We start from the raw sequence: 11,136 nt of genomic DNA, 5'->3' as shown, positions 1-11,136 counted from the left end.
TCGAGTAGCTACCCCAATTATCTCTAAACACCCCGCCCACAGCGATAATGCCCGGGGCTCCCATCGCCGAGCCATCTGTGTTAACTTTAATCCAGCTACCCACCGGTGGGCACCAATGAACTTCAATCATCATCGGGGGAGGCCTAGCCCGAGTCGCTACCCCAATGCGACGAAGAATAAGGTAGTCATTCCAGGAGTTATTAGAATAGCCAAGTCTAGAGAACTGAGAATCCATCTCTTTGAAGGTGACTTTAAGGAAGCTCAAAAGCATCCTCGGATGAAACTCCTTCTCATTGAAGGTGGCTTGATTGCGGCAGTCCCAAATTTTCCAAACCATATTAATAACCACCGCTTTCCAGAAAGCCGACATCAAGGGACTAAACTCCACATTCCACGAGGAAACTAAGAAGTTGTGAATATCTGAACTCCTTTCTAGATCTTGTTTACCAAACCAAGTCAGAAGTTCCATCCAAGACGAGCGCACACCAGAGCAGTCCCAAAATAGGTGCGTCAGGTTCTCCTCAGCCTTACCGCATAAAATACAACGATTAGGGCCCTGAATCCCCCTTCTGCCAAGGCTATCCAACGTTGGCATTTTGGAGTGGATTATTCTCTAACAGATCATAGATCTGCGATCCGGAATGAATTGCTCCCAGAGCCACGACCCCTAACGAACTTTGGGAAAGGACTGACTGATCTCAGCATAGGCTAAAGCCGAGGTGACCTTGCCAGTAGCAGAAAGCTTCCAATAGTGTGCGTCTTCCTCCTCACCAATCGGGAGGAGAAGCATATCCACGACCACATCCGAGAATCGAACAACAAAGTCTTTAGTGAAATGCCATATTCTATCGAAGTAATAATCATCAATAGCCTGGTTTAAGAACATATGCATGAAATCAGGAATTCCAAGTTTATCCACCAGCTTATATCCTAGCCAATCGTCATGCCAGAACAAAGTACTAGCACCAGTACTAATGAAAGAAAAAGAATTCTCCACCATATTGTCAACCAAATCACGAATGCTCATCCAAAAAGGAGAAGACGCCAAGGCCCATTTAGCATGACTGAAATTATCCAAATACCTAGTACGAAGAACATCAAAAGAAAACTCTTTTCCATCAATAAGGCGCCAAGCAGTTTCCATCATAAAACTCCGATTCATGCTGGAAAACGATCTAACTCCCAAGCCTCCTTCCACCCGTGGGGCCCAAACCCTTGACCATTTAATCGAATAGAACGGTTTTTGATCTACGTTACCCGTCCAAATGAAGTTACGACAATGACGATCCAAAGCATAGATCAACGACTTCGGCCATTTATACACCATCATAGAATGAGTGACAGAGCTCTGTATGACAGAACGCACCAAACAAATTCTTCCCGCCATAGACAACTGCAACCCTTTCCATCTAGAGAATTTTTGAATAATTTTATCATAGATAGCGCACAAATAAGAAGCCTTCATACGACCAGAAAAAAGTGGGACGCCCAAATAGTTGACAGGAAGGCTACCAACTCCAAAATCAAGCTCACGAACAATACCCCGCTGCATAGCCTGAGACACTCCTTTCAAAAAAAACACATTTGATTTTTGAGAGCTACAAATTTGGCCAGACAGACCGCTATAGAAATCCAGAATCTCTTTAATCCTGCGTGCGTTCCTGAGAGAAGCCTTGCAAAAGATAAGAATATCATCAGCATAAAATAGATGGGTTGGAAAGTGAGAACCCCGGCTGAAGTCCATGGGGACCAAGTGGAGAGAACGAACACAATTAAGCAGGATGTGACTTAACACGTCCTCCGCAAATGCCAAACAGAATAGGCGAGAGCAGGTCACCCTGTCGAACACCTCGCGAGCAAGGGAAATAACCACTGAGCTGTCCATTGTACAAAATGGAGATACGAGAAGAGCAAAAGATGATGGAAATCCAGCGCACTAACTTCTCGTGAAACCCATTGACACCGAGGACTTTCAGAATGAAATCCCAACTCATAGTGTCAAAAGCCTTGCGAATGTCGATCTTGCAAGCCATGTTCGATTTGCGACCAGTACGATTCATGCAACTGAAGCCTTCCGAACCCAAAATAATGCAGTCATGAATAGATCTACTCCCAATGAAACCAAATTGATTTGGAGACACATTATCCGCCGCCACTTTGTTGAGTCGCGTGGCCAAGATCTTTGAAATAATTTTGAAAAAGAAGTTAGACAAAATAATTGGACGAAGGTCCGCCACAGTGTCCACAGTCTCCTTCTTTGGAATGAGGATCAAAGTATTAGCATTACATCCAGCAGGTAAGTAAGAATTGATGAAAAACCCCTTCACAACCGTGATCACATCCCTCTTAATCGTGCCCCAACAATTCTGAAAGAAAGCTCCTGAAAACCCATCCGGGCCAGGGGAGCTGTTCGCGTCCATACCAAACACATCAGCATGAATCTCCTCGTCATCCGGAGTTCTAATAAGCACAGCATTATGATCATCCGTGACATAACTATCAATATTAGCCTCAAGCAAGGTCCCGTCCACCTGATTTTGATTGTCATCCTTGAAAAGATTGGAGAAGAAATCCACAATATGTTGTTGGATAACATTCTGATGCTCTAGACGAAACAGTGTCACCGATTCTCAAATGCTCCAGACGGAGATTGTTCTTACAAAATCTAAGGAGGCGATGAAAGAACTCAGTATTCTGGTCACCATCAGTCAACCAAGGTGCCCTACTTTTTTGTTGAAGCAGGCTGTGTTTCCTAGCCAAAACCGTATTCAGCGCAGCCTGTGCTCCCACCTCTTCATCAAATAACTCGTTCGAGTAACCCATGACCGAGATACTGTTCTGAACCATCGAAAGTTGCCGCTGATGATCCGAAATTTGAATATCCACATGACCGAAGACATCTTTATTCCACATTCTTAACTCCCCACACAGCCTCCGAAGTTTGGACATGACACGATAAATCGGGCATCGCATTTCCATATCAATACTCCATGAATTAGAAACCATCTCCTGGAACTCAGGATGCAACAGCCACATCTTTAGAAATTTAAAAGAACGTCTTCCCGGAGGGATGTTAGAGCGGCATTGAAAAATCAGCGGGGAGTGATCCGAAGTCACCCGAGGAAGCGCATGCGTGTTAATGTTCGTCCAGCTTGTAGCAAAATCAATTGAAAAAAAAGCTCTGTCCAATCGCGACTCAATATACCTCGGAAGAAATCTACGCCCGGACCAAGTCACACAAACTCCCGTGGAAGGGGACTCAACAAACTTCATCTCATCAATAAAGTTACAGAATTCTTGGCAAGAACTCCGATCCGGCGCAGCTGTACTAACCCTCTCATGCGCGCCCCCGACATCATTGAAGTCCCCAATGAAGACCGTTTTCCCAGCAGCAAAACCATAAGATCCTGCCAAAGTTGACGACGCAGCACCTTGTCATTGGCGCCATGATCGATCGCAATCCTAAAATCATGAGAGCCCCAAGTACAACTAGCGACCACCACATGATACGAAGAAAAAATGATATTCATGACCACCGAAGGCTGAGCTAAGAGCCAGATGTTCGAACATTCGGGAAGTCTGCTATTGTGATGATGAGGCATCATGTTAATAGAACGCCATAAACTCTGACGAACTTTTCGCATTTAAATATTATTAAATCACGCCATCGAAAAATGCACTTTTGCTCGTGAACTAAACAAAATAATTAAATAAAATGTTGAAACATTGCACAGTTGCTCTTATACATTGTGACTATGAATTAAGAATGTACCATATTTAATGATATTGTTAGGTCCGGAGGGTCTCGAATAGGTGTATGGGGGGAATACACCTATAGGCTATTTTTCGATCTTAACATAGAGATCAAAACGAAACTTTAAACGCAAACTCAGATACCTGTTTACTGAAAAGAGGTTTGACCAAAACAGGGTTGACGACTAATACTGAAAGCTCTTCAGTAAGGAGTTATCAGTTAAGTCAAAAGAACTTAACTGATGCACGTAAGGCTTCAATCGAGTTTGATAAACAGAGATGTTATTAATCTTACTGACTATCAGAAGATAGATCAGTTAGACTGATAACACACGCAGCGGAAAACTTTTGTTTCGAAATAGCCTTTGAGTTGAGCACGTTGTTAGTCTTAAGTTTCTCTTTGCAATTAATCAGTTTTCAGTTTATGAAAGGAAGAGCACAAGTAAGAAAGTAAATACTGAAAGCTGTAAATAACACAGAGATTTTTACGTGGTTCGGAAAATACTTCCTACATCCACGATCGGTTGATCAGACCAACAACTTCACTCTGCAAGTGCTTACGGGTGCACTGCAAACCGATGCTCGTGCTTACGGGTGCACAGCAAACCAGAACGTGTGCTTGCGGGTACACACAACCGAAACAACTGAAGATCCAATCTTTAGTACCAACACACCTTATTGGATTTCTCACTCCTAGCACACACTGGGCACTAGGATCTCACGGAGACAGAGTACATTCATAAACTCCTTTACAACTCAAACACTCGATTCTGTCGGTCGAAGGGAGGTTTGAAAACTTGCCAACTAAACTCCAAAGAACACGTTCTTTGCAGTTAGTTTGACCTAGGCTTTGGGTCAACAAAGGTTTGCCTAAGGTCTAAGAGAATTTATGTAATCAGCAGTGACTGATTTTTGACTTTGGGATTCTCTTATTCGATTCAATCTTTGGAGAGTTTGGGCTTTAGCTGAGAAACAATTTCGGCAGAGTTTGAGCTTATGTCGTTGAATCGGTGAAGATTGAAGTGATCCACGAGTGCTATTTATAGGAGAAGTCTTGAATAGATCCGTTGGCGGAGAAGGTTTTCAAGATTTCTTCCGTGAGAGAGTAATTTGAACTTGGGCTGAGGCTTTAATCTTCGAGGTTCCTTGTTTGGTGAGAACGGCTATGTTGAAGAGCAGGAGATGCGACATCTCTGAAAAGTAATCACCAAAGAGGAATGACCTCTGGAGAGAAAGGACGATCCTGAGATCTCTGCATTTAATGCGGCTGTACTTCTGGAGTGCGTAGCTTCCTTTGAACGTTGGAGGTTCAGTCTGAGGAAGAATGTTTAACTGATACTTGACTTTAGTATCAGTCCGCTGATTCCACGTGGCACGCATTAAGTGTTGGATATGTATACTGAAAGCAAAAACGTTTTATGCTTGTATACAATGATTCATGTGTTCACTATTTAATCTCCTATCTGATTGTGTTCATGATTGCATATGTATCTTCTTTATCCCTATATAAGTAGATTATATGGTGTGTTGTAGATCACAGAAGACCATATAATTGGAATAACCTTAAGAGATATAAAAAGATCACAGCCGAAATGACTCTAGGACGAGTCATTGGTTTAGGCTGCAGTATAGATGGAAGGAGTTTGTCTTGACTACTTGTCTATACTGGTACGTCATAACGTATTGATAGGATCACAGTGAGATGTATTCTTCTCTCTGACATAAGGGAAGAATCAAGATCTCGGTGACTTAATAGAATCTTAATACTAATAAGATTTCAAATATATATGTTGATTCGTATATCAGTTTGACTTACTATGGGTGAGAGTTATATAGTAACTTGAGTACTATGTATCTTGGGTGATAGCGGCCAATTAATATATGATATTTGATTATCTGTATTAGTACCCGTATCCGGTATAGGATAATGACATTCCCTTAAGGAGCTCAATAAGTTTTATTGCGTTAAACCCTGCAGGTTGATTAAGTTCAGACGCAATAGTAAAGTTTAAGTGGTACTGCTTAAGGATTACAAAGAGATTAATTAATTTAAGCTGTCAGAGCTCTAATTAGTTAATGGATGTCGGATATTTTAAATACGAGGATTTAATAAGTCTAAATACAAGCCCCGACTCATCACCGGCAATAAAGGGGTAAGTCAGTATTGATTCTCTAGTGGAATGAATTAATACTTATGAATTAATTATGATCTGGGCTGATCATAGAAATTAATTCATTTGAGGCCCATCTTTATTCCTTGTATCTGGTCCCTGGATTGGCCCAAACTCTCCTTTGCCCTAGCTGGAGAATTCGCTTATCACAGTTCTGGCGCCCCAAGGACTGTATTTTATCTTTAAATACAACTGACTGCTCTCAGGAAAATACACACGCTTTTAGGGTTTGAGAGAGCAGCACGTAAGGCGCCAACTTGAGAAGGCCGATTCTCTCTTGGGATCTTTCACAGCTCGTTGTCCATCCAACGGTGAAAGCTGAGCGGGATACAGTTCAGAAGGTCAGAGCTGGAGTCTTTCAACTCAATCATTGACAGCCTCTGCATACAATTCTCAAGTAAGTAATTCTAACTCCTATGTGCAGCACTTAAATTCATAGGAGCATGTTAGGAATTAATCGTTATATGATGAATTAAGATATCCAAGAAACGGTCTCGTTGGGGCTATAATCCTTCATTAAGTAATCAGTTCAAGACTGATTCTTCGACTGATGCTTCAGTCGCCAACTTCAATCTTCAGTCTTCAGTCCTTCGTTCTTCAGTATTCCGTCTTCAGTCCTTCGGAATAGCAAGCTAAACTAGAAAAGAACTCTAACACTTGAGTTCATGCAATTCTAGTCTATTACAAAATAAACTTATTGATTTTGGTATCATCAAAACAAAGATTAGGATATTTCATTAAGTTCCCAACAATTTCTCCCTTTTTGATGATGCCAAAACCACACAACAGTTCTAAGCAAGAAAAAGACTGAACTCACAGCACAAGTTCTAAAACAGGGTGAATACTATTCCCCCTTAACAATAGAACCTAAAACTTGTACTCAGAGAGAAAACCGCAACAGTTCAAACAGAACAAGGACATGACAGAAAAACAATAATCAGAGCCTGGACAAAAAGTCATTGTCTTCAGGTTGAGATCAAAAAGAAGTTCTTTTTCATTAAAGACAAACTGATGAGACATCAGTCGAGGTACAGAGCAAGACATACAAGGGAGCAAAAACAACAAAGAAAACACATGGGAAACCCATGGACTCCAGCAGTCTGCTTGTCTGCGCCTTGAACTTCTTGATCTTCATCTTCAGTCTTCTTGTTCCTAAACTTGTTCCACTCACACTTATTTTTCGTTGACTTGAGGTCTTTACTGAAATGTCATCCTTACAACTTCTGGTGATCCTTTTGCTTTACCATCTTCAGTCTTTCGAGAAGATGCAGGGAACTACCTTCGAGAAGGTTTTTCTCTGACTTCCTACTTTCCCCCTTTTTGGCAACATCAAAAAGAGAGCTGATGATGGAAGCTATGATCAGACGGTACTCAACTCCGATTCACAAGTACTCGTGAGAGGACTTGAGAAGATGATGAGTCCAGAGATGCAGAAGAGGAAGACGCCAGTGGAAGGTGAGATGAGGAGGGATACGGAGAAGTGAAGGAGATGGAGAGGTGGAGAAGAGCAGTGTGAAGGAAAGGAAAGTATGCATAGCATCTTGGAGATATTCAAGAGATGCGGCCATACATACGAACCTTAAAGGAAGAGGGAGAGAGACAAGAGGTAGTGAGGAAGAGGAGTGATAAAAGTGAGAAGGGAAATGAAAGAAATGCATGGCGAGCCTTTGGTGAAAGAACTAGGGCGAAAGAGGCCTCGTCATACAAGCAGGGAACGGATGTGAGGAGGAAAAATCGAATCAGCGATAGTCGTGAGGACTAACACTGTCGATATTGCGCCGGTCGACAACGAGCTCCTGCTTATTGTTGTTGCACCGTATGGAAGCTTCACAAAAAGATGTGAGGCTCGCCTGAAAACCAGGTGAAGTCCGTCTTCTTGAGACAAGTACTTCAAACCGTATGGACCGGGCATGAGGATGGAAGACACTCGCGTCGCTGGATGTAAGTAAGGGTAGAAACAAATTTGACGTCGGAGAGACTTTGAGATCCAGTGGAAGGGTCCGGCGAAGACCAAGTATGTGAGCATCATTCTCCCACTCCATGACTTCGCAGTCATTGATTTCTCCTTTGTCAGAACAAATTTTTTTTTTCTCTGCAACTTTTTTAAAGATTGAATTTTTTTTCTCACAGTAATGGCTGTGGAGAGTTGTTAGTTGATGCAGAAAATATATGAAGACATCAAGGTATAAATAAACCATTTTACCAAGAAAGAATATGAAAAAGTTTTTCGAAAACTGTGCCTAAATTATTTTTGGAGGAAAATTTCATGTCCGCCGTCACTACAGAGGATGCAAGCTTCAAAGGTGAGAAAGATCATTGCATTTTGTCAAATCAATGAGATTTTCAAGAATTTTTATTCCAGAGGCAAAAGGTTAGAAAGACTTTGAGAAAAGATCAGGACGAGTTAAATCAAAATCAAATCTTCTTAAAAGTACTTGTCCTTCACGGATATTTTATTTTCCAACAACCAGTAAAAGATTTTGAAACAAACTGATCAGTTACAAAAAAGTTTTGAAAACAAACAAAAGACACATAACTGAAATAACTGATTTTCAACGTGTAAGTTGAAGATACTTACTGATTGACTGATCATTGTAGTCAGTCGATACCACTGATTCTGGTTGACTTATCAGAATAAGTTCCCTTCAGATGAAGATTTGTCTTCATTGCTTTCCATGTCAGCAGTTGTAGAGCACCAGTTGGTTGACCACCAGTCATCGTGACTGTTGAGGAGATCTTCAAACACAACATCACTCTTCTGGGTTGATGAGGCCGATCCTTCCACACAGATCGTCGAACCTTTCTTCAGAAAGAGCTTTGGTCAGCAAATCTGCTCTCTGAACTGCGGTCGGAATCCATTCAACAGAGATGTTCTTCTTTTCGACGTGATCACGAATGAAGTGATGACGAATTGCAATATGCTTGTGTTGGGAACCCCATGGAATATCAGGTTTTATTTTGATGATACCAAAATCCATAGGTCTTAATTGTAATATACTAGAACAATTTTGAACTCAAGTGTTAGAGTTCGTTTCTAGTTTAGCTTGCGGTTCTGAAGACTGAAGACTGAAGGACGAAGGACTGAAGACTGAAGACTGAAGATACTAACTGAAGTATCAGTTGAAGAATCAGTTTGGAACTGATTGCTTAATGCGTGCTCGGTGGACTCAGCGAACTGATAACTAAAGTCAAGTATCAGTTAAACATTCTTCCTCGGACTGAACTTCCAACGTTCAAAGGAATCCACGTACTCACAAAAGTACAGCCACATTAAATGCAGAGATCTCAGGATCTCCTTATCTCTGCTGAGGTCATTCCTATTTGGTGGCTACTTTATCAGAGACGTCACATCTTCTGTCCTTCAAGAGAGCCGTTCCCACCAAACAAGGAACCTCGAAGATTGAAGCCTCAGCCCAAACTCGAAACGCTCTTCAACGGAAGAAATCTTGAAGACGTTCTCTGCCAATGGATCTATTCAAGACCTCTCCAATAAATAGCACTCGAGGATCAACTTCAATCTTCACCGATTCAACAACATAAGCTGAAGCTCTACCAAAATCGCTACTCAGCCTAAAGCTTAACTTTCCCAAAGCTTGAATCGAAGAATAGAATTCCAAAGCCAAAATCAGTCACTGCTGATTACATACATTCTCTTAGACCTTAGGCAAACCTATGTTTACCCAGAAGCCAAGGTCAAAACTTGCTCCAAAGAACTTGTTCTTTGCAGTATAGTTGGCAACCGTTCAAACCTCCTTTCAGAAAGAAAGAGTAGAGTAGTGTTTGAGTGATTCAGAGTTCAGGAAGGTACTCTGACTCTGAGAAGTCTTAGCGCGAGTTGTGCTAAGCGAGAGAAATCCGACACGAGTGAAGTGTGGGTACTGAAGAAGTGGTTTCTTCAGTGGTACGATTGTGTGCACCCGGCAAGCACACGGTTTGGTTTGCAGTGCACCTGTTAAGCACTTGTGGAGTGGATTGTTGGTCTGATCAACCGACCGTGGATGTAGGAAAGGGTTTTTTCGAACCACGTAAAAGTCTCTGTGTTATTTACAGCATTCAGTTTTACATTCTTACTTGTGTTGATTCAATTGATAAACTGAATACTGAATAACTGCAAAGAGAAACATAAGGCTAACAACGTGCTCAACCGAGGCTATTACGAAACTAAGTTTATTTCCGCTGCGTATGATATCAGTCTGACTGATCTATCTTCTGATAGTCAGGAAGAGTGTTATCATCTCTGTTTTAGCAAACTCGACTGAAGCCCTTACGTGCATCAGTTAAGTTCCAGTAACTTAACTGATAACTCATTACTGAAGAGTTTTCAGTATCAGTCGTCAACCCTGTTTGGTCAAAACTCCTTTCAGTTAACAGGTGTCATAGTTTGCGTGTAAAGTTTCATTTTGATCTCAATCTTGAGATACCTTTGTTTTTAGAGGAGGAAAGAAAAATAGCCCATAGGTGTATTCCGCCCCCCCCCATACACCTATTCGAGACCCTTCGGACCTAACAGCTTGACTCTGGTGTGATGAACTGGATTATCTGAGATTGCAATAGCACTGAAGCTGTCGCAATAGATTGAGACTCCTTTCTCTTCGATCCCATAGTCCTTCAGTTGTTGGACTAACCATAGGAGTTGTGAACAGCAGCTTCCCGCAGCAACATATTCAGCTTCAGTTGTGGAGGTGGCGACTGAAATCTGCTTCTTTGAAAACCATGAGATAAGTTTGTTGCCTAGGAATTGACAAGTTCCCGAAGTTGATTTGCGATCAATTTTGCATACTGCAAAATCTGAGTCTGAATATCTGGTGAGCTTAAAGTCATCGTCAGCTGGGTACCACAATCCTAAGTTGGGCGTGCCTTTGAGATATCAAAAAATTCGTTTTGCAGCATCCATATGAGCTTCCATTGGATCTGACTGATATCTTGCACAAACCCCGACTGCATACGCGATATCTGGTCTGCTAGCAGTCAAATACAGCAATGATCCAATGATTTCTCTGTATTTGGTTGACTATACAGATTTTTCTTCTGATCCTGGATCTACTTTCCAGTTTGTGTTCATTGGAATCTTGACTGATTTCATGTGCTGAATACCGAACTTGGCGATCAGTTCTTTGGCATACTTTGATTGATTGATCAGTATTTCTTCACTGGTCTGCTTGACTTGTAGTCCAAGAAAGAAATTCATTTCTCCCATCATGGACATCTGAAA

The 11,136-nt window shown here is 41.6% G+C and overlaps 1 protein-coding gene across 1 annotated transcript; it reads right to left on the bottom strand.

The window, feature by feature from the left end:
* Positions 1-667: 667 nt before the first annotated feature.
* LOC131007969 (uncharacterized) lies at positions 668-1,144 on the bottom strand. The gene has a single exon (XM_057934876.1). It carries the CDS (start codon positions 1,142-1,144, stop codon positions 668-670), a length of 477 nt encoding a protein of 158 aa, XP_057790859.1.
* Between the last annotated feature and the right edge of the window lie 9,992 nt (positions 1,145-11,136).

The sequence above is a fragment of the Salvia miltiorrhiza genome, chromosome 2 (genome assembly GCF_028751815.1).
Source record: "Salvia miltiorrhiza cultivar Shanhuang (shh) chromosome 2, IMPLAD_Smil_shh, whole genome shotgun sequence".
NCBI classification, from domain to species: Eukaryota; Viridiplantae; Streptophyta; class Magnoliopsida; order Lamiales; family Lamiaceae; genus Salvia; species Salvia miltiorrhiza.
Note: the sequence above shows the minus strand (reverse complement) of the source record. Positions and strands in the feature narration are given on the sequence as shown.

What these genes read in the sequence shown, in the direction of transcription:
- LOC131007969 (XM_057934876.1), bottom strand. Translation starts at nt 1,144, where the DNA reads ATGGAAACTGCTTGGCGCCTTATTGATGGAAAAGAGTTTTCTTTTGAT.